At 38.7% G+C, this 24,745-nt stretch overlaps 1 protein-coding gene across 1 annotated transcript; it reads right to left on the bottom strand.

The window, feature by feature from the left end:
• Positions 1-272: 272 nt before the first annotated feature.
• stag2a (STAG2 cohesin complex component a) lies at positions 273-23,957 on the bottom strand. Its single transcript, XM_030746087.1, has 34 exons — positions 23,735-23,957; positions 20,071-20,183; positions 19,838-19,916; positions 18,197-18,355; positions 17,248-17,344; positions 17,088-17,164; positions 16,742-16,946; positions 16,483-16,634; positions 12,985-13,058; positions 12,582-12,705; positions 11,212-11,310; positions 10,980-11,059; positions 10,614-10,721; positions 10,071-10,179; positions 9,586-9,703; positions 9,338-9,441; positions 9,147-9,239; positions 8,973-9,062; positions 8,678-8,881; positions 8,529-8,599; positions 8,240-8,327; positions 7,280-7,360; positions 6,933-7,025; positions 6,655-6,826; positions 6,409-6,548; positions 6,223-6,324; positions 5,616-5,764; positions 5,405-5,533; positions 5,110-5,318; positions 4,436-4,673; positions 4,208-4,318; positions 3,976-4,102; positions 3,071-3,148; positions 273-2,424 (listed from the first exon to the last, which is right to left on the bottom strand). The coding sequence occupies exons 2-34, from the start codon at positions 20,112-20,114 to the stop codon at positions 2,401-2,403; spliced, it is 3,828 nt and encodes a 1,275-aa protein (XP_030601947.1). The 5' UTR covers positions 20,115-20,183; positions 23,735-23,957; the 3' UTR covers positions 273-2,400.
• Positions 23,958-24,745: the final 788 nt, after the last annotated feature.

Genomic DNA, 24,745 nt, shown 5'->3' with positions numbered 1-24,745 from the left:
CCTCTAGTCTCTGAATTGGTTTAGTCCTTCACTTTGTACCATTTAACTTTTTTAGTTAAGTAAAATCAAGTGGCCCTTAAGCAGCTCAATTTAAAACTACCTATAATATATTTTGTCTAAGAGCTACCTGAACAGAGCAATTAAGCACAGCTGATTTCCACAGTCTCCAGTGCACTCATGTTTCATCAGTAAAAGCCATTTACTGTTAGATTATACAAGGTGTTGTAATGCCATATCAAATCATATTTATTGCTATGTTATTAAAATCATCACACAGTTGCAGAGGGTTTATTCTGTTCATGTTACATCTCCAGACATAAATACAAACAGTAAAGGATGCAATGGGCACTTTGTAAATAGAATATAAACACAAATTTAATATACGTAAATATTTAAATATGTATAAACGTACAGATGTTTGCACATTTTTCAGCAGTTTGATGCAAAACAGAAAAGCTCCAAAATGACATGAGTCGTGTCAATTTTCAGGCAAGTCTAAGATGTTTTTCCTCATTTGCCTAACATGAATAGTTATTATGTATGTGGTAATGTTTAAGACCAGATGATCTGCTTCTCCAGATTATAGTGACACTCTGAGGAAATTAGGTATTCATTTTCAGCTACAATATGATTACATCTTCTTCCATAAAGTCTAAATTTGCCAGCCAGGCCAATACATAGAGGAAATACCAGAACAATCCACAGTAAAACAAACAAAACAATGCACTGCATGTGCACATACAAATAAGTAGATTAATGTCAAAGACTTGCATTCTTTTTCTTTGACCATTCCCCAAAAATTTCACACAAAAAAGAAACAGTAAATATAAAATGAGCACCGATTCACAATATATTACACATTTGTAATTGTATAATATACAATTCTGATACTATCATTGTTGGCTAAAGAATTTAGAAGCTTTGTAATTTAGAATATTTCTATAACTCTTATACACTCAACCAACCAAACTGGCTGTTTGAAAAACTATTTCTGCACACCTGCAAATAGGAAAAACAAAACAAACAAACAAACACATCTTTCTCAACCATTTTAAAAATCCTTTCTTTTAAAGATTGCAATCATGGCATGTCTCTAAGATTAGATATTACTAGATACTATACAGTGGAAAAAAATAGTCAATATATAGGAGAGATTACATATTTGAGGTTGAGTCAAAATTTTACAACATTGTGAATTCTCCCAATATTAAAAAATAATTTTAGATGCAGCCTCAATTTGTCAAATTACTACATCTGAGCAATGGGTTACGTTTGCCCCCAGTCATTACAGACAGATGAAAAGAAAATACAGCTGGGCACATCTATAGTAACATAATCATTTCCTTTAAAAAGGATCATTTCAATCTCTATGTGAAATAACATGATTAATAGAAACCATTCATTTACATTTGATTGTCATTACAAAATATCTATAAATCAAAATTATCTATAAGGTATAAAAGCAGAACACATGTCTCTAAAAAATACCATCACAAAGAAATCTGAGAATGCTGTATATATAACTTGTGGCAAGGCCTTTAAACAGTATGACACGCCAGTTCACATTATACTTTACTGTGTACATGTTTCGATATATGGCTACATGCCATGCCAGAATCTACAGTTTTAAAGTTCAGAAGGTGAACACAAGATCACTGACACCTTTCCAATATAATGCAGTAGCCATTTAATAACTGCTGCCATTATGAAACATTAGATGTTCAGTGTTTGTTTAGATTGCATCACAGAGGGGGGTTCTTTTGAACCTAAGATCATTTCTTGAAGTAAAGCTGTAAAATTACCACTCAGCTGAATTACCACCTCTGTGACAAAGTGCAGGGTCATGATAGTGTTCAACAATAACTAAACACTACAAGCATCACAACAGTAGTGTTATTCTGTAAGGCTATTATGATTATATTTTCTGATGTTCATGAAATTGAAATTGTGTTCACCCTCCCTGTATATTGGCCACTATGTATTTACAGACACTTTTTGTCTACTTAATTAAAGAGTTTAAAGGTATACATTATTCATTTGAATTTTGGCCTGTTATTGTCCCATCACCATGCAACTACCACTCAATATCTGTACTGGTACCACTTCACACATTATAACAAGTCCAGCTAAGTGACAGCCGGTACCAAGTTGTTCTTAGGGACACTGAACAAAAACAGAAACATTTCTGCTGCAGTGTGACAAAAATCCGGTGCGTGAAAATAGCAGAAGAAAATTCAAATCCAAGCTCAAGCACTCCTTCTAAGTTTTAACAAAGTGTTAAAGAGGCAAACATTGGTGTCTCACAAGCCTATTGTAGTAGTCCATTTCACTCCACTCTCATTTACAGAGAACAGCCATTTCACCTTCCAAGGATTTTGATGACACACTGTCCTTTTCAAATTAAAACATTGAAACGTTGAGAACCTAAAGGCGAGAGAAAAAAAAGCAATTTTAGGAATTCATAATCAAGTAATAAAAAATACAATGTATCAGCTGAACACACACACACACCAATAGTGTGCAATATGCAAGTGTGTGGGCAGATGAGATATGTGGCTGTTTTTACACTTAACAGGGTGGCCTGGGAATCTACTGGAAAGTTTATGAATCCAAACTGATTGCTGCACTCATGATAGAAAATGCTATTGTCATTTCAGAGTGAGAATTATTCTTGCAGTTTAATATCTGACTGTATGGATAAAAAATGGTGGTCATGAAGGGTTTTCCTGCATGGTGGAACCCCCAAAGTGGGTTTGCCAAAGGAACATCAACAGGATCATTAAAAAAAAAAAAGATCTTTTCTTGGTTTGGTTTTTTTTACTTAAGCACAATACATATTTTAATCAAATGACCATAAATAACAATGAATGGACTTCTGCCAATTACAGTAATGCATATATATTTGTTGTATGTCAACCTATTGTTCTTACTGTGGTGTTACTCAAAGATCTGTGATGAGTTAAGAAAAATCCTGTCATGAATATTGTTTCAAGAGCATGAAAAAGAGACTTACCTCCACAGTCATCCAAAACTAAGGGGAAAGTTATTCTAAGAAGTGGACTGTTCTTACCGAATCATCCATGATAGAAGATGGATCAAAGTAGTCTGGCTTCAGTTCAGTTCTTTCTCTGCGATTCTTTGATGCCGGCTGAAACGTAACAGCTCAGTTAGAAGAATGCACCACATGATGAAATGAACATATGACACAAAAAGACCATTTTAACTTTGGAGTTTGGAAAAAAAAAATAGTACAGTAACTGTGATCATCAAATAACTATAATTTACCCAAACAGGATATAAACACAAATGATAACTGACACCTACTTATGCCTTGTATGTACACAAACATATATCAACGTTAGCTTTTTCTCTTGAGGCATACTTTTTCTCACCATTTAAATATAGTTGTTTACACATTTGGGTAAGGCCCTGTCTGCTGGCATCTATTTTACTGGAACACAGGATTCAGATTATCCCAGAGAGATGATTAAGTTCATCTGGATGCAATGTTTTCAGTGGGAGAAACGTTTCATCACTCATCCAAGTTACTTCTTCTGTCTCCTCTGAAGTCTAAGACTGACAAAGTCACTTGGATGAGTGATGAAACATTTCTCCTGCTGAAAATGCTGCGTCCAGATGACTTGAATTATCTTTCTGGGATTACCTGATTAACCCTATACTGCCGGGCGATCGCCGCTACTAGCCGAACAGCTGGTTAGCACTGAGCCTGAGGCGGCTGATCAAAGGAACTTTGAGTTACTGTAATACCGTCCTATCGGAAAAATTCAAACCGTTTATGAAAGCTGAGAAAATGCACTTCACAACCAATATAGGGTATTACTGTGGTGTTATTGTTGCCGTAACTCCGCGAACGGCGGCACTTTTGAAGTACACTGAGCCGATTATGACATGTTCGGTGGTATAGGGTTATGTATGCATCAAGACAAACATTCAGATTATTGTTTTTTAAATTACCAAATCAATGTCCATTGTGTCAAAATCCATGCCCTCATTGATGTCCTCTAAGCGGTCCTCTGATGACATCATCACATCCTCCACTATTGGCTCCTCATCATCCTCCATAAGCCCAGAGCCTCGACGACTGTGGAGAGTACAAAACCCCCACATTTCAATAGACTGCGCTTTTTTTCATACTGTGAATTGGCTGAAATGTCTGCAGAAAACTGCTTATCGTTAAACTTCTTACATTGCTTGCTGCATGTGGTTCCTCATCTTGGCGTAGTGCATGCTAACCCGCTCTTGGTGCTGACGGGCTTCAGCTTGTTGCCTTTGTGTCAACATCCAAGTAACCTGGGTGCTGTGGAACAGGGTTCATTACTTCAGAATGCTCATAGTTTAAGTGGCTCTACATACTGTAAACAACTGCAACTTCTACAGATATATATATTGTAAGGTAAGGTCATTTCTTTAATACTTGTAATCAATGGCAGCCTGGTGTTGATGGTGTGGCTGCTGCTGTGGAGGCACAGGCTGATGGGGATGCTGCTCTGCTGGCATGGTAAACGTTGCTGTGTAGCTGTCCTCTGGCCTCATTTTCTTTGGATCCCTCAGTACAGTGGACGTTAGGTGGGGTGAATGCATCATCACTGGGGTTTGCACATTCTGCTCACGATTCATCCAAACTGCATCACTGCTGCTACAGCTGTTCTCTTCTGCCAGAGAAAATGATGTATTATACTTCTTGTATTTTACTGAACACATGCAGTGGCCATAATAATGTGCGAACTGTTTGATTTATTATTAAAGTGGCAGGGGGTGATGAGAATTAACATGAAACAGTTTGAGGAGCACAGATTCTTGTGCCTACGAGTGACAGTTTGAAGGCAAAACACTGCACCATATTCAAATTTATGACTGGGTACAAAAAGACCTTCAGTAGGTTTAACAGCTAACCAGAAACACAACTTATTTAAATTGAAGAAAGACTTCAAAACATAAGTAAACAAGCCGCCTTGTCAGTCATGGCATGCAATGATAATATGACCAAACTAACCAGCAGATGTTTTGGTGCAGATGAACTCATGTTGCAGATTAGTTGCTGCAGTACATAAAATAAATGTTCTACCGACAAATACCAGAATTGCTGACCTTCAGGCAATTTCCTTTTGCTAGCAGTGGGTGGTTTGGACTTCTTACTCCGGACGGTGGACCCTCGACTGCTGATCCCACTAATTACAGACATGGTGTCATCGTCCGCTCCAGCCTGCAGGGAATTTCTGTATGCGATGAGGGGCAGCCAGCAGTCCTCTCTCTGCAGGGCCATCTGAAATGTCATGAATCGCTCCAAGTACATGTGGCTGTAGAAGTTAAAAGGACAACATTAGTCTTTTTAGAGTTCCTCATAATTTTCATGCTCACATTACACACTGTGCCTCAAACTTACACCGTCCTCTTGTCCTGTCGAATTAGCTTGCTAGAGAACTCGCTCAGGATATCCAAAAATGCTAAATTAAGCGGTGGACTTCCTTCTCCTTGGGGACTAGGTTCTTTAAAGGCAAACTCAATCCCATCCCTAAAACAAACACATGAAATATAACATATGAAAGTGTTTGCTCATTACAACAAATGATTATTGTTTTAGAGAAATCACTTACTTGTGTAACATGGCAATAGCCTCCCTGGTCTTCAGCTGATCCAAGCCAAACGTAAGTGAGAAGCGTCGGGCGAGCTCTTTTATGCCGCAGAAGGCTGATGACGAGCGGTCAAAGTTGAAGCCAAGTTCAGACAACATCTCATTGAACAACTGCAAAAGAACAAGAAGTTTCATGTCCTGTGAGATCTGAATCCTATAAAGCACCTGTGATCAAAAAAGCAACTTAAGTCAGATGTAACATGAAGGAAACATTGGGAAACATTTTGCTATAGTGATGCCTTTTAGGTTAAAATGCAAGTAATGCATTTTGGGGTTGATTCCTCTATTTGGGGACATCTGAAAAAAAGCATAGCTTATTGTCAAGCTTTTCGCAGTATGATGATCTGCTTAAGGATGGTTCTGCGTTTTGGCTCTACAACAGGTCTCAAAGACAGACAGCTGCTTGCTGATAAAGCAGAGGTATAAGGTGCTTCCTTATGTGTTATACCAGTCATCTCTATGTCCTGAACAACTTTTTCTGCACAATAGCAAACCTGGTCTCATCATAGTAATTTCAACAATAAGTATGTTTTACAAATTAGACTATCTATCTATTTCATGTGTCATACCTTTTGCAGGCTCAATATGAGAGTCTTTGCACACTGGATTTTGTCGATTTGTCTCGTCTTGCTCATTGTTTCCTTGATGATATCTCCATAATCGTTGTAATACTGAGGAGAAACAGAAGAAATACTGTTAACAAAAACAGCTGGGCTCGACGATTTCTTTATAACCTCTAGAGGACTTAAACCTACCCTCATGTACTGTTTAAATATATCTGCTCCGGTGTTGATTTCCACAACATTGTAAATGATTAATTTGCAATAGGCAGCAAGAAGGTTTCTCCTCTTGTGTAGAGCTTCAATTTTACTGGCTTCATCGTCTTGCTGTCCATCTAAAAAAAAAAAAAAAAAAAAAAAAAAAAAATTTTTAAATAAGCCATCTTCCTTCTTTAAACAGAGTATGGTAGGTTAACATAAGACTGGATAATTCTCTCTAACCTGTGCTGTTGTCATCATCCTGATCAATAAAAACATGATCCAGGATGAAGTTGAGCAGCTCTGCCTGCAAAGAAGAATCTGGCGTATAGACCAGAGACTCCAACTGTTCCCGGCCTGAAGACATAATTTGGTGACTGAAGATCAGTAGCAGATCACACAGTATAGTGAAAGCCTGGAATAAACACAACACTTCAGCATATATGGAAATGCTGACCACAGAAAGACAGACAATGCATAAGAGGTACGAAATAAAAAAAAAAAATCAGATCAAACCTCACCTGCTCTTTGACTGCGGTGTTGATGCTGTTTATGTAGCGCTGACACATTAAGCAGAAAGCTCTCATTTGCTTTCTCAAGGTCACCATGTCACCCTAAATAGAGTCAAAGATTCAGTTAGTGAACACAGTACAACCCTTTCAAAGTAACTGTTTAACTGTATTATCCAGGTATTGAGAAATTCATAAATATATTTACAAAGCCTGATGAAAACTGTGTTCAGAATAGGAGACTTTTATCTAAGTAAGACAATAAAAGCTGTTTAACTGCTACTTTAAATTTGAGAAATATATCCAAACAAATTACACGTATTTTGCCAAATATCCCCAAAATGTTTTATAACCAGTACCTTTACTGAACTGCCATCTGAAACCTTTGCTAGATGCCACAGGACGATGTAATGTGTGCACTGCATTGTATGAATCACAATCTGAGAGGAAGAAAAAAATCAAGCAGAACAATTAAACGCTAGAGTTTTACATATTCACTATTTTAACATAGACTTAACAGGTAACTCCGAGGGTAATTCTGGTTTACTAGAACTGTACTAACTTGGTTACTGCAAAGTAACACATGCTTACTTCTAACTTTATTTGAAAAGCTTGAGTCTAAATTTTGCAAAGGGTCCAGGGTTTAGCAGTTATTCAGACATCTCAAGGCTACTTTGTGCTAGCTGATTTACAAGAAAGCATTATTCAAGTAATCATCTCTGCTTTCTGATGTTATTTTCTGTCTACAGTTATCCACATACACTCACCATCCACTTTGTTAGATACATTCGTTCAACTGCTCCTTAACTCAAATATCTAATCAGCCATTCACATAATGCATTTAGGCATGTAAGCCTGCTGAGGTTCAAAAGGAGCATCAGAATGAGCAAGAAAGTTGATTTAAGTGACTTTGAATGTGACATTGTCATTAGTGCCAGACTCCAGGGATTCCAGCGAATGGTCTGAAAACGACAGGAAGGCAACAGAAACTCAAATAACCACTCGTTACAACAACACGTCGAACCTCGAAACAGATGGGCTACAGCAGCAGAAGACCACATCAGATGTCACTCCTGTCGGTTCCAAACAGGAGTTCATTGCACTCAGTTCTGAAGGCAAAATGGAATCCAAACTGGTCCCAGCAAGATGTACTTAACAATGTGCTTGGTGAGTGTATATGATCAAGGATTCTTCCCAAATAATCCCTCACAACACCTGTGACTCACTTAACAACGCAGTAACTTAAGCGAATATAAACACCCTGATTAGCTTCAATTTGAGCATTTTAGGGATATTACTGACAATTTTAGCTGTAATACCTGTTCAGGCATATCCCCGTTCTGTAGACCTGTGTTGAGTAGCCTATAGTTGCTGGTGAAGAGATCCCACTTAGTGAGGTCATGTGCACTGGAAGCAGAAAATAAATGAAATGCAAATTAAATCCATAATATTTAATATACATGCTATCATTGACATCATAGCTCATTATGAGGAAAGAGAAACCTACATTTTTTTTTTTTTTTTAATGGAAACATTTCTCTATCTTCAATAAGTAATGAGTTCAAATCACAGACACAAGCTAAATACAGTTTACATGAACTGCTTTACTTGTGGAAAGCGGTGATCTTCTTAAGTGTAGATAGAACCTGGTAGGCATCATCCTCATCAGGTTCTTCACCCTGACAAACAACAGATCAAACTGTGAAATCTCAGATGTTCACTCTTGACTTTACACAGAAACATCTTACAGCTCCTACCTCTTGCAAGAAGTCCTCCAGGAGTCTATTAAACTTGTCTACAAGCTCGTCGAGAAGCTGGGAGCGGGCAATGTCCACACGGTTGAAGATGGTGAACTCCTCATTGCAGAGATAGTGGTAGGTGGTAGAGCAGGCCTCCAGGACCTCAGTGTCTGTGTGCTTATCCACGACTTCCCAGATTTGTCGCAACAATGCATCTAAATGCTAATTGAAAACACATAACATTGTTTCACCGACATACAGTAAATTTTAGGTGCAAAGCAAACTTAAAAAAAAAAACAAAAAACCCACAAACCTTTTCTAACCGGCCAGTTGTGTAGATGTCAAGATCAAAGAACTTTGGTATCTGTAGCAAATTGGTCACCTTATCAATATCAACGCAGTACTACAAAAACAAAAGAGAAAGCAGTCAGGTTTATTTCATAAATATTCAACCTGATAAAATAATAAACTCAGCTCTATTATTCACCTTTGCCAATAACAGAGGCAAAGCAACTGCAAACATCTCTGTGACCCGTGTCCGATCATCCAGCTGCGTTTTCTTTTCCTTTGCAGTCAGGACCTTTTGCAAGCACAAACCCCAACAACATAATCAATATGAAATCCTTCAAGAAGCAAAGTTAATCCTTTCTATCACAAGCATGACAGCCGGACACTCACCCTCTTCCCTGTGCCTCTGCCTACAGGAGGATGGCATTCACAAGCCTGCCGAATGGCACAGAGCATGATTTCAACCAGGGCTGTCTCCTGACGATCGGTTAGGGCTAAAAATCATAAAGACAGTTACTGTGAATGTAATGAAAGATAATAATCAGATAAAAAGTACAAACAACAACAAATAATTAATACATATGCAACAAGAGTCCTTCTCCTAATATGTAGGACTACAAATCTCAGTGGTTCCTTACCCTCCTCTCCTGGCATTGGCTCATCCAGCAACAAGCTGATCATAGTCTCCCAGTCCTTCAGCAGCTCTGACGCGCACTCCCACAGGCTATCCACCAAGTAGGCTCCATGTTCGTGGAGCTGTAAAACATTAAATGTGACCCGATTCGGCAAAATGAGTAGCAAGTTGCAAGGGCTAATTCTTAGGTAGGGTCACAAATATGAAATGTAACGTAATTAAATAAAAACAAAATAACATAGAATTCACAGCGACTGTAAAAATAACCTCTGCTAATATATTTCCAAATTATTTTTTATTCTCTGAGCCACAGCAAAAAGAAAGTGCCTTGCATTCGTCTAATATACAGTTCTGATTCTTATTTAATTACTGAATCCAATCTTAAGCAAAGCCAAGTATAGAAACACTAAATTAAAGATTGGAAGTTTTCAGTTAAAATTGCCATTTCTACAAGGATGAGCGCAGGGCTGACACAAAAACCCTGCTCACCTCACTCTCCAAGAAGAAGAACACAGTAGTCTTGATCAGGCTGCCGTTGAGGCTTTGCCTACCCCTCCTGGGTAATCCCTCCTCTTCGGGGCCTCGATGGTTGAACAGCCTTCAATTAACAAAAGAAAAAAGTCATTTAAAATGTATGAAAAACAGGCTGAAAAAAAAAAAAAAACACATTAAAAAAATGCATATTTTTTATGTCTACTTTATTAAATCTAACCAGCTTTACACTTAAGTTGGCCTGCACACAAGCAAATTTCAGATCCACCTTCAACGCATAGAGAGGGGTGGAAAATTCCTTTAACCCCTTCTTTCTCTTCCTCCCTTCTTTGAGCTTAGTGTGCTTCCCGTGAATGATGCACACAATTCAGTGCCAGCCAGACTCAGGTAGAACCAAAAAGCCTGTTCACACAATAAGCAAATCCATCCCATGATTGTGTCAGGCTTATTACTGGCACCAAAACCCCATAATATGTTGAACAGATCACTCTTACTGGTAATTAAATTGCACCTCCTTCAAACCTGCCATAAAACACGCACTTTTTGAACAGGAACTCTCCCGCTGCGATGGCGATGGGCCGATGTGCTGAGTAAACCAGATGATAAACGCTCTCGCAGTCTTCTGCTGTCAAAACCTCATCACTACTCCTGTTACATGAAAAGCATAAGTCCTTGTGAAGAAAAGCAATTTCAGTGAATTTGCAAAATGAACATTGAGAATCATTATTATTCTTATTTACGTGACTAAAATTTTCATCATAAAAGCTTTTAGGATTAGGAAAATAATACACTTGTTTGAAGAAAATGTTGACATCTGTTATCATGTCGATTTAAAGTATTATGTCCTAATAATCACATAATGTAGTACACGATTTAATGCACATTTCAGGAGGGGAGATTACTCACTGTAGTACTAGTGTCAGAAGTTTAATAGCTTGCACTGCAACATCATATTCCTTATCCAGAGTCATAGAAACAATGCGATCCTGTCAGTGAGAGCAAATGTCAGATCTCCAGAACATTATTGTGGGTATTATGAAGTCCAAATTATACAATTTTATCTTTATCAGACATTTCCAACTATGTAATGATAGCCAAGAACCCTTTACATTTCAAGTAATGCATGATGCTGACTCACCTTGAACCGGCTTGTGAAGAGCTCTAGTCGAGCGCTGAGCTCTCTGTTGTAGTACAAGCCTTGCAGGGCAGTCAGACACTTCAGACGCACCTCACCTTGCTGCAGTCACAGCAGAAATACATTAAATACTCCTGAATGCCTCTGTTACCTTGCCACTACCACAGTTAAACTTGCTCATAATAATGCACCCCTATGGACTAATTATGATTTACAGTTTGACATTGATTTTTCACACGCTGTTCTTCTGTGCAAGTGTGCAATCTCAGTTTTATGTCTTAGATTTTCAAACACCCCTATTAAAATGCTGCTGAATGAAAAGTCTAGAGGTAATAAAAAATGAGTGAGGAGCAGCGATGGTAATAAAAAAAAAAAAACATGGCACAAGTGTGCGCAGCAGCAAGACAGAAGGTGATCTTTCAGCATCACAAAGGATTCTCACAGCCAGACAATTTGAAGCAAACAGGAGTCTTGTATGACCTGCTTTTTTTTTTCACCAGCACTAAGAACAAACAAAAATGTAGCAGCTGGACAAGAAACCCAAATACACAACATAAAAGCATCAATCTGATTTCACTTTGAAATGGAGGAGGAAAAAAAAGCCCAGCCTACGTATAAACTCAAGACCGGTGCACCCATCTAAATTCTAGATAAGTCTAGTCATCGAAGGTCTTTAGAAAAAAAAGTCCTCTGGCTAAAAGGAAATAGCAGCAGAGCTCTGGAGTTAAATTTTTAACTACTTGATTTTAACAGGTGGGAGTTTATCTGACAAAGGCTGATAGATCACTGTAATGCTGGGTAACATTAGAAACAATGAGCACAGGGGCGCCTGGGTGGCTTAGTGGTGAAGCCGGCGACCACATACACACGCCGGGTGGCCCGGGTTCGCGTCCCGGCCCGGCGCCGATTTGCCCGCGTGTCTTTCCCTTTATCTTTCCCCCATTTCCTGTCTCTCTCCACTGTCACAAAAAGCCGCTGTGGCCAAAAATCGAGAAAAAAAAAAAAAAAGAAACAATGAGCACAGTGTAGGTTTCACGTGTGGGGCTACGTTTCTGCAAATATAGATGGGGATTATGTCAGAATTAGTGGTGTACTCAATACTGGTACACACAGATTCTGATCCATCACACAATGACATCAAGGAGGCGTCTGACTGGTGCCTTTTTCATTCTGCAGTATGATCCAAACAACCCAATACACACAGGATGAGTCCAAAATCAACCATCTTAAAAGGCTAGAAGAACTTAAAGTCCTGCAGTGGATCATATGACCCACCAGAAGACGCTGAGATAGTCTGACTCTCAGAAATCTAAGAATTAAGATGTGGGCCTTAATTTATTCTTGTATAACACACATTTTCCCCATACACTCACCTTGTCATGCATTGTCCAGCCAACATACTTTAAATAACTGTCATTGAGGAAGGCGTCACTGTACAGCTTCATCCACACTCCAATCTCTTCAATACAAATAGCTCTGATTTCAGCAATGGCATCTCTGGCAAAAACAAAAGAATTGATTGAGTTCAGTCGTTAGACCTGTAACAGGCGCTGGTGTAAACAGAACTGTTGAAGAATGTTCGGTTTCAAAGTACTTGTACTAATGCTGATTTTACACTAGAGGGTGCCAAAACAAAGTAAATACTATAAAGGATGCCTGTACTGTCTGCTTCTTGTGGTAAAAGCTCAAAAGTAATAAGACATACTGTGTATGTCATTTACAATAATAAGATCTCAAAATCTGGGGAAATTCCTTATCATTTAAGCATTTACTTACCGATATCTGTGAACAAACACGCCTTTGAAAATTGCATTCATCATGTTTTCAATTTCATCTTGATTTTCTTGAAGCTGAAAGATAAACAGAAAGTTATTACAATTCATTTCACAAGGGGGGGGGGGGACCTCCCCGAAAGTTAAAGAGTGAGGATGGCGTTGTTCTTCACTTTTACAGATATTTTTCCACCTGTTTTTAGCTAACATAGTGGATCAAGCAAAAACCCACTATTGCATTCTGAAGACTACTATTCTTATCACTTTACATGTGGATCAGTGGTCTCATGCAAGAACATTTCTCTTTTATACAGTCAGACAGTAAATTATGGTACATCATTCATTTCAGTCTATTCATTTCAGGAGGTGAGTTGTCAGATTTGTTTGATACTTTGCAAGTTCCCATTTAGTGTAGCCATCCTCCCTCTGAGTTTATTATACCACATGCGATCCCATTTAAGTCTAAAAAAAAAACAACCTTTCTTCTATCTGTAGAATTCCCAGAAGTCTCCTGAACTGATGTGAAAAAGCAACAAAAAGTATTAGAAGAAATAAAAAACTACAAAATGTTACTAATAAAGTAGCCAATGATGTATCATTACAGCAGTGACAGACTGTGAGAGAAAAAGAAACAGTGATTGAACATGATGTCTCTTTCTACATTAACCATGACTAATATGCTGAGCATTGAATGGAAAGTGGCAGTCACTGAGACGCAGCTTTCAAGAGGTGATGTCACACTGCCTGCATTAAGACCCTGAAGCAGCTGGTGGAGAGAGAGAGAATTTTCTCACAACCACGCTTCTGCGGCTATGCTAAAAATATCAATAAAATAATAAGCTAAAATAAACAGAGTAAATTAGAAAGCCACGGTCTGGTAAACAAAGCAGTAATTTTACATTATAGTTGGTTTGCGGGATTTCTAAATCTGTTTCCTAAGAATAACGTTCCAGAGATGGTGCTTTACACAAATCATTAGTGACTGGTTTGCCAGAGCTTAAGAGTCTATTCTGTATCTGTCACTGCAGAGACCCAAAGATGGAATAGGCTACACCTGCACAGCACACCTCCATATGAAGTGACAAATATTATTAGCAGTATGGCAAAAAAAAAAAAAAAAGCACTAAAAAGTGTAAAGAGCTTTTGGGTAATTACGCTTCCTGTCAGAAAGGGTGAGAAATACCACAACCACAACGTGCGACTTATTGTTTTAACACCTGAAAAAAAATACTGTCAGCTGTCAGTGTTACCCCTCAGACTCCTGGCGGTAGAATCTTTAGGTGACACAAATCCCCTGGACGAACAAGCTCTAGAACACATAATTACCAGGTCTCTGTAGATCTTAATGAGGTGCACAGGAGCCTCATTGACTTTATTCACCATATCAACTCAAAAGCAAATGGCTAATTAAGAACCAGTCATAAGAAATAAGATAATACTTTATTTGCCCCACATTGTGGGAAAATTAGTATTGCAAACAGCAAAGGGACAGCAGAACACTCAGTACAAAAACAAGAATAAGTAATATATAAAATCTGAGAAAAAAATACTAAAATACTCTACAACAGAAATCTTTTCACTAAATACATTTAGTGAAAAATGAATGATTATTGCACATTTATTGCATTTGCTGTGTTTAGGTTAGGTGAATGAGTAAAGTAGTAAACAGTCTGCTGTGGGTCAGTGCTGGTTGTAGTCTGACAGCAGCAGGAAGGAAGGACCTGCAATAGTGCTCTCTTACACACTTCGGATGAAGCAGTGGCTCACTGAAGGAGCTGCCCAGTGCTGCCACAGTCCCAGGCATGGGGTGGGAGTCGTTCCCCAGTATGGATGCCAGTTTTGCTTGCATCCTCCAGTCTCCCACCACCTGCACAGGGTCTAAGTGACAACCCAAGACAGAGCCAGCCCTCTTTATGATTTTGTTCAGTCTCTTCCTGTCTATCTGCTGTCATGATGCTGGTACCCCACCAGACCACTCAATATAAAATGGCTGATCCCACAACTGAGTCATAAAAAGTCCTTAGGAGTTCCCCGTGTACTCCAAATGACTTCAGTTTCCTGAGCAGGTGAAATGCTAAAATCATAATAAATATAAACCACTGAGAATACTGTCACTTTCTGTGATTGGCATTATTATTATTAAGAACTAACTCGTCTGATATTTTTAGTAGATGCATCTATGGTATGAATTTTAACATCCTAGGTCACATCGTTCTTGAGTTGTTGGCCCACATGTAGCCAGCTACATTGCACCTGACCTGCCATCAGGTGAGGCTGGGGAAGAATGTCTCGGACTCCCGGACCATCAGCACTGGCACTCCTCAGGGCTGTGTCCTCTCTCCTCTGCTCTTCTCCCTGTATACCAACTGCTGCACCTCTGACCACCAGTCTGTCAAGCTTATTAAGTTTGCAGACGACATGACTCTCATCGGACTCATCTCAGACGGGGACGAGTCGGCCTACAGGATGGAGGTCAAACGTCTGGCGTCCTGGTGCAGCCACAATAACCTGGTACTGAACGCCCAGAAGACAGTGGAGATTATAGTGGACTTTAGGAAGCACACAGCCCCTCTACCCTCCATCATCCTGACTGACACCCCCATCACCACAGTGGACTCTTCTCGCTTCCTGGGAACTACCATCACCCAGGACCTCAAGTGGGAGCCCACCATCACCTCTGTCATCAAAAAGGCCCAGCAGAGGATGTACTTCCTGCGGCAGTTGAAGAAATTCAACTTGCCAGTAAGGACCATGGTGCAGTTCTATACTGCCATCATTGAGTCCATCCTCACCTCCTCCATCACTGTGTGGTACGCTGGAGCCACCACTAGGGACAAACAGAGACTACAGCGCGTTGTGCACTCTGCTGAGAAGGTGATTGGCTGTAACCTCCCATCTCTCCAGGACCTGTACACCTCCAGGACACTGGGGCGTGCAGGTCGGATCACAGCCGACCACTCTCACCCTGGGCACAGACTTTTTGACCCTCTCCCCTCAGGCAGGAGGCTACGGTCCATACGGACCAGAACCTCCCGCCATAAGAACAGTTTCTTCCCCTCTGCTGTTGGACTCATGAACAATTACCCTAAGACTGTTACCACCACCCTCCACAAATGCTGATGACCCTATGTCTATGCACCTGTCTGATTGCACTGATGTACATATTAGTGGAATATAGTCTACATTCTTCTATCTTTTAATTAGTCTCTGCACTGTATATTTTGTAATTTTGTAATATTGTGTTATAGTTATAGCTCTAATATCTCTGTATATTTGCAATTTGTATACTTGTATATTGTCTTATAGTTTTTATACTTATTTGTTTTTTTTTTTCTGTAAGCACGAAGTACCGCAGCAATTTCCTAATGCTGTGAACCTGTTCACCCATATGGCAATAAAAACCTTCTGATTCTGATTCTGATTCTGATCAAAGTGTTGCTCTTGTGTTGCTCTTCGACATCAACAGTGGTTTTAATGTTTGGCATCTTATGTTTCATCTTACCTCTTTGCGCTTCTGTAACAGTAGCTCCAGCCTATCATTGGCCCTCTTAGCGATGACCTTGTTCCTCTCCGCCTCATACTGTCTTTGCGTGTTGTCCATATTGATGCTCAGGTTCAGAGCAACATTCACCAAGGCTGTCATCAGCTTCATGGCTGGCAGAGACAACAACATTCAAACACACTTATGTAGGAACCAACGCTGCCAAGACAGTAAGAGCATGGGCATGCAGCATGGTAAAGAAATCTGCAATAAAACTGACCTGCTAGTGTGCTTGTATGTCTAAAGGCCCTGACCTGTGAGTCAGACAGGCCAGTGAGTAGGGAAATGACTGTGTCCATCATATACTCATCATAAATGATGCTGTACTGACACTGTCGCACCAGAACCGCAATGAAGTCACAGAAGTTTATCCTGAATTTCTTCCACTGTGGCCCTGAGAGGGTTAATGGATAGTCACCGCTGTCCTGTTTGACAACAGCACAGAGATAATCAGATTCAGGTCCCGAGTATTACATTTATTTCAAGCCAGAGCAAAAACATCTCCCATGCTGATATCTGGTATGGTTCTTTTAAAATAAGCTGTATTAAAACACAGCATACATCACCTCATCAAACTCCTCTGTCATTTTCCGGATGATTTCGGAATTCTGCATATGTCTGAACATCTCTCCACTCACAGCACCTAATGGTCGCAAAATTGAGCAAATTAATTTGCTTTCAGGCACCCAACCTGCTACACATTTAAACAATATAAAGGACATCTACCTTTACAGCCAGAGCACTGAATGAAGAAGTTGATTAAGTCCAAAAGAGCGGTGTCCCTGTCATGTTTGTATGCCTCAATCCAGTCATCAACCACGGACTAGAAAGCAAAACACACAATCACATAATTTATTTACACTTCAAACTAAAATACAATTGAAAACATTTCTGAAACCATTAGAGATTATGCTGTCAATTTCTCTTAAACCATTAAGCTTGATTTATAGTTCTGTGCTGAATCCCTGGAGAGTTTACGCCATGGTGGGTGTCCAGAAGTGACTGAGCCTTAACACAGATTGTCAGAGCTAAGCGAACGGTGAAAAAAACAGCACATCTGTGTTGAAAGATTACTGGCTACTGCATTAATGTCAAGTTACAGTCTATTGCATTTTGTTTAATGGCGCCATTATCCTTCTCCTAATCAATATGCTGTGTTTCTGTGCATTGAGTATCTGCCATGTGTAGTTACTTATCCAGGAAGGTGCACATCAGGTATGGGCATTATTTTCAATTACTCCAAATAGTCATTAGGTTCTTTAAAAAAAACAGTTTGCCCACTACTACGACCAGGAGGCAGCAATAATGCACCTAGAAGCTGTTTATGAGCAATTACTGAAAAAAGAACCCACTGCTAACTACTGCACCAATATAATGTTAGAGGTGGGATGAGATCAGGTTAGATATAAAAATCTGTACAAATACACAAAGCCAAAGATCACTACAACTGTTAAAAAGTCTTATGCAGTACTCCTTTAAATAATAAACGGAAATGAGGTCCACTGCAAATAGTGCCAGGTAAGGCTGAAACACCCACCCACAGAAATGCAGCAGCTACAGCGAAGGCTTAACACAGTAATTGTTCAAAAAATGATAACCACAGACACCAAACCAGCCTACATATTGTTAGTGGTTCAAAATTAGAAGAAAGCACAAAATGAGACTGTGCACCCACCTGTGTGGCGCTCTTCCCCATTTTAACCACCTCAAATAGGGTCATGTTCTCCATTCCGTTCTCCTGATGGTGGCCATTCACCCAGCCAAGAGCAGGGACCCTCCCTGCACCGCCACCTTTGGCCTTGTCTCCAAGCGCCTTCTTCCCTTTCTTGGCTGCCTATTGAGGAGAAAGATGTTCTTCCGTTATCATACAGTGCATCGGTGTGCCTCGAGACTCAATAGCTTATCTGGTTACTGGGCATTAAAAAAACCGAACTAAATCCCACTACGGACATTTGATGCAGACAGAGATGAGAGATGAGGGATCAAACATAGCTGCTGCATGATATCAACTTTTTTCTACTATGTGTTAGCATTATGATCCCAGGAAACAAGTGAGGGTGTTTCACTGGCTTTTGCTCAATGCATGCTGGATATGCTGCAAGCCAGTGTGTAACCCTGAGTGCACATAAACAGAAACATGTACTACAAAGTGGAATCTGAGCTTATCCTGGCTTCACTCTGGGTTTTAAGGTGGCTCACTTCTTACTGGAGTACACTGCCACAGTATGTTATGGTACAAAATCACTACCACTGACCAATCAAGTCTCTGGAAAACAGGGTCAGTCTCTCTCTTTCTGACTGTACTGTTGTACTTACCTAAACATTAATTTAAAATAAAAAAATATCTAAATTATCTGATTAAATTATATGAATTACTAATTACAATTAGTAATTAGTATTATACAACAAAATAATAGTTAAATAATAACAAATTATTCTATAATTTATATAATTATAACTATGTCATTAAATTATATTTAATTTTATTATCTACATTATCATTATGAAAACATTATTTAATAGAATAACAGTTGTAATCTTGTCTGACTCAGTGTGTGTGTGTGTGTGTGTGTGTGTGTTAGTGGCAGAGCTGTAATACTGGTAACTGTTTTCTTACACAGTTTGCATTTTTGCCAGCTTTCCTTTCTGGCTTCAAATTGGCTAAACTTTATTAATATAGTCTTTTCCAGCTTTAGCACTTTAAGCAAACATAAATTCATACAGAACTTTTCCTCTCATGCACACTCACACCACCATTTTCTGTATTAGTTGTGTGACCTCTTTATCTTTTTCTGTTCTTATAGTTTTAACTTCCTTTCTAAGATCAGCCACTCTACTGCCAGCAGACTTATCTATGTTTGTGACTGGTCATAGGCCACCACCCCTTTCATGGTGCCCGTAGCTAGACTGATTAACCCTGGGTTCACTTTTTGAATTAATAACTATTTCCATGTGACCGCTTTGCCCGATTGTTGATGTTAGGGTAAGTGAGCCCAGATAACTGAAAGATATCTTGAGTATGTTGAACTTGCTTCATAGTAAAATAGAATAGAACAGAACTTTATCGATCCTTCACAGGAAATTGCTTTGTTACAGCAGCAGTAACAGCTAACACTATACATAATACTATAGCAAACAATATAAACAAACACACATATATTATATATATATATATATATATATATATATATATATATATATATATATATATATATATATATATATATATTACATACAACTCTGCATTGAAATTGTTTAACATTGCTCATTAAAAAGTGTGTACAGGGCCCAAGTTAGGAAAATCAGGAAAACCTACCACGCCCTTTCCTGTTTTTGCATTTTTGCCATCAGGATCCTCAAGGTCAGTATCTGAAGACAACTGAGATTCTGCCTCTCTGTGCATAACACAAACATTCATTAGTAATTACTGTTAATAATTACAACCACAAACCAGAACACAAAGATATTAAACACTGTTTCAAACATCATCATCATACAAAATAAACACTGAAAGACATGGTAATAACATTTCCATGCTGTGCTACTTACTGAGGAAACTGAAACTCTGCGTGCAAGTCCTGCGCTGCTATCATTTCTTTAACATTTTCTGGATCTGCTGGAGTAGGTGCTCTTACTGCTCTGGATGTTGAGCAAGGATGTACCTTTATAGCAACGTGAAAACATGTATATACTGATTAATGAATGAAACAACAAATCACAGTACAATCAACAGTCTTATATAGGGCTCACGCTATGTGCAGTGTCAAGAAAAGGTCAGCAAAGCCTTTGAAAAGGCAGGATTTCCTTCTGCGCAGATTAGGTTTGATGTTTTATTTTTTTGTACACCACAGTTGCACCTTACATGTCCTTATTTAACTCTTTGTGTATTCATTCACAGTGCCGGCTGAAAAAATAAGTGTTGATTTGCGTGGCTTGTAGGACCTCCTTTAGCAGCTATAAACTCCATCAGATTCTTCCAGTTGTTGAGACTTGAACAATGTTTCTGAGATGCTTTGAACAACCAAAAGTCATTTAAAGTCATACCTGATCTTAACTGGATAAACTTAGGACTTTGACTAGGTCAAAACATGTTTTTAACCATTTTGGTGATTATTTCAGGTCATGGACACCTTGCCTGGAAAGGTTCTTGATTCAATTTCAAATTCAATGGTCCCTCGATGACTGCAAGGCATCCCGGCCCTAAGATAGCAAAGCAGCCCCAAACCACAACGCCTCCACCGTGCTTTACAACTGGGATAAGGTTTCAGAGCTATTGTGCAGTTCCTTTATGGATTCACTAACTCACTCACTTTCAGATTATATCCTATCGAACTATTAACAAATAAGACAACATTTACGTATCTCTGTGGTCCATGTTTATCTGCTGGGTATATCGATTTTGAAAAATTCTACAGTGGAGGGGAATAAATAACAACAAATTTAAACTTAATAAATAAAAGCAAAAAAATATATATAGCTTTTAGCTAATTCTTATTCTAGGTGTTATTTTAAACCCTTGGTACATCTCAACATTTTCTTCTTATAAATGTAATTCAATAAGTACGACTTTTGTTGTTGTGGAACATCCTGTTTTTCTTGTTTTTTTATTTGTTTGTTTTTACAGACTTGTACTGCAGGTTGTTTTCTTCTAAGGTTCTGTGAAACCAGGCGTGCTTCACACTGAACAGTCTTTAGTGAGCGCATTAATTTTTCAACAAGCAGCTTTTGCGTGACTTTAGTTATGGGAAGGTCCTTCTCTTTAATGTAAAGCCTGAGCCCAAGCAGCTTTTGGAGAAGTCATTAGCACTTCATTTCAACTGTTTCCAGTGTACACTGTGTTATTTTTCAGTGTATTCAATGGAGAAATGGAAACCACATTTTTTTTTTTTTTTGCTATTAGACTGTGCATACCACATTTTGTGAGTAATCAATTCAGAAATTCTAGTAATACCAAAGGGTTCGCAAACTATTAATCTGAAAACAAGGGGATGAAGAGAATACGTAAGTTTCTATTGCCAGAAAGGGCACACAAAGCTTTAATACCCTATTTATGACTGATTATCTGTATCCAGATAACTTATCTGCATAAAGGCATGCTAATGCATGGTATCCAGGATGTAAATGCACAAAGAATATGTCAACACTGGTATACAGTCAGAGTATTTTAAAACGTGAGCTTAACCTGCTGACATAATGCTTTTTAGATCAGTTATGCCTCTTGTCACAAATCCCACAAGTAATAACAATAATAATATTCTTACCTCTGCAAAGGGAAAAACAGAGACTGTGTAACAGAACTGAAATGCACCATGTTTTATGGTGAGTCAGATAGATCTAGCCAGCTAACTGGTACACTGAAATGAGTAAATTCAGGGTACAAATGAGACAATGTGTTTTAATACCAGTTGTAAAAGCAATGGATTTGATTTATCTAGCTGAATTGGTGAGATACAAATTACATGTTAACACCAGGCAGAAGAAATCTACCTTACCACATTTCTTGTAAGTAGCTCAGTGATACCAAACCCACAATTATTAGCACCATGCAGAGATGGTAGGAATAGAAAATAAAAGTTTGAATCTGTTGTTAAGTACTCCTTGACAATACTATAGTGATAGCAAACCATTACAATAATACATGAAATTGAAAAATAATCTTTCAGACAACTAGGGGCTGGATCCTGATTATTGCATGGTGGCTGCTAAAGACACATTTCAGACGATTGACACCCCAGCCTCTGTACTGCTCATGCTGACTGTGTCACATTGTGGTGGCTTACTAGGACACACTGAGCTATTTTTTAACGACATCTGTGTTTTTCTGCAATGTCAGATATCAGTACGTGCTTGTGTGGACCGCTGGTTCCAACTTTTCTTGGTTCAGACTGTCGAATGTCACAATTGCCGCTTTTCCTGCTTTGGATACAATGAAACCTCTTTGGGCTCCTCAAAATAGCCTCTTAAAAAAGGGATTTTACATATACATATATATATATATATATATATATATATATATATATATATATATATATATATATATATTTAATATATATATTAAAAAAAAGATGTATATCAGCTTATTAATTGTAATGCATCTTGTTAGGAGCCACTCTCAAAAACCAAGCTTTCCAAGCTTATGTGGGGTGTTTTCCCCAGACTCACTTTCACTCTCCACGTTACAACTTACAAACTACACTTTTCTCTACAACAGTTTTTATTCAGTGCTGAAAACAAGTTATTTTTGTCTCCCAGAATTAACACTAGAAAACAGATTCTTAAAACTTTGTTAATTTAATGCACTTATCAAAAAAAAAAAAAAAAAAGCTATGTGAATGCAAGTGCTTCATAACGTTATACCTGACTTGACTTTTACAGCAAATACTTTCAGAGAAGAGGGGAAACCGCGGACCCTGATTTCACAACAGCAGCAGACTGTAAGTGGAAATCCCAGTAAACATGGCACGGATTTTCTTGAGTAAAGTAGGGACTTGTCCCCAGACTATGAGCACCATAAATGGAAATGCATACTGTACGGATTTCAGCGTCTCAAAAAAAACCTGTTACTTTCATTGATGAGTCGAATCGTCTTTCGTTTTTATTATATGGACCGTTGTGTTGGTAAACTGTGACATTGCTTGTAAGCTAAAACAAGTCAGTCACACCACAATTGTGACACGCGCAGTTGTATACTTCCGAAATACAAAAAACTACAGATGTTTGGGAGGCTGAGACTTGTATCGGCTCTCATCTCCTCCTGACGTGCCGTCGTTTGTACGACGGCCAAGCAGCTCTCAGGCTAATGTGAGCTAAACCTACTGATAATGTGATCTTAGTCACAGACATCAACGGTCTATTTAGTTAGCTTCCCACTGACCCTCTTCTCGCTGATGAATTAAAACCGAGCTTCGACTGCTAAGATTAGACTTCACTCCAATGTTTTGATACGCCGCAATAGTCCATTAGAAGCTAGTTTGGCTAGCATTACCGTTAGCTGTAGTTGGCTAACTGGACCACTAGCACGTATGACACAAACTGGAAACACACACCGGCTGCAGTTGCTAAGATATTCTCATTTTAAGATATTCTGATAAACTAGTAATTCTACGATGATGACTACTGGTGACACTAAACAAATGTCTTGACAGCTACCCAGAAAGCAGCATCAATGGCAAACTCCTGTATGTTAACGTTAGCTATCCGCCATTTTACTTACCTCGTTTTAATTCAAACACGGACTGAAATCAAATAATCCAAGCGTTGCGGCCTTTTCATAAAGAATGTTTTCGTCAGTTCCCTGCACAAGCTGTCATTTTCCAAATCTCAACATTTATAGTTTTATTTGTTAGCTAACGTTAAGAAGCTTCTTGTTGGCTAATATAGCAAGGTACAGTGAGTATTTTCGTTGTTATGGATGCAGCACACACACCACCTGTCGGTGGGACAATGCACTACAGGTGAGAGGGACCATATCCTGTCAGGGCTCTCCAGCCTCTCACTGAACTCCCGTGATCACAGCGTGACCGAGAGACCCAATGAGTCATTGTTTTGGAGAATATCCACTTTTACCTGAGTCTCTGTACGTCAATATCACACATACTGTCTGACTTCTCTGTGTGGGGCACACTGATTATTGATAATCAATAAAATCCTAACCATTCATTTGCAGAACTCTTTGCTGGGGTGTTTGCTAGGAGGAATAAATGTTCTTAACACTTTGATCAAGTGAGAACTTTAGGACTGAACTGAATCAACAAAAGGTTAAAGTTTTAATATGGATTAACTTGGTAAAAGTTGCCGCTCTACACTCCTTAAATATTGCTGAATAAATGATCAGAAAATAGATTAGTAGCCTACTGAATGAAATAACCCATAAGCAGAATCTTAATTAAGTCAATATATGTGCATGTAAAATGCTTTACTTTTAGGCCCATTTTATTATGCTACAATACAAAGTAATATGTTATTATTATCATAGGTTTTTTTATAACTATACAGCCTTCTTATACAAAGAATGATTAATCAATTGACTTCAGTAACACAGTCAAAAGAGTTCCTTAGTTGGCTCAATCCATCTTTTTTATGGGGGCATACAGTACATTCACTGCTGTAGAATGTAAACATTCCTGGGCTTCAGAGTGAATTATATGGTCACAAAGATTTTCACTAATCTTAATAGCAGCAGCATATCTCCAATTAAAGTCACGGAAAAGAAATGACAGAACAA

Source organism: Archocentrus centrarchus, chromosome 14 (assembly GCF_007364275.1).
Source record: "Archocentrus centrarchus isolate MPI-CPG fArcCen1 chromosome 14, fArcCen1, whole genome shotgun sequence".
Classification (NCBI taxonomy): Eukaryota; Metazoa; Chordata; class Actinopteri; order Cichliformes; family Cichlidae; genus Archocentrus; species Archocentrus centrarchus.
The sequence above is the reverse complement of the archived record's forward strand: the minus strand, read 5'-3'. Positions and strand labels throughout refer to the sequence as shown.

Coding starts and splice junctions, on each gene's coding strand:
- stag2a (XM_030746087.1), bottom strand. CDS start 20,114: ATGATAGCAGCGCAGGACTTGCACGCAGAGTTTCAGTTTCCTCA. Junction 5,765..6,222: donor TCATATTGAGCCTGCAAAAG/GTATGACACATG, acceptor GTTCTTTTGCAG/TTGTTCAATGAGATGTTGTC. Junction 4,674..5,109: donor CAAAAGGAAATTGCCTGAAG/GTCAGCAATTCT, acceptor TTTCTCTGGCAG/AAGAGAACAGCTGTAGCAGC.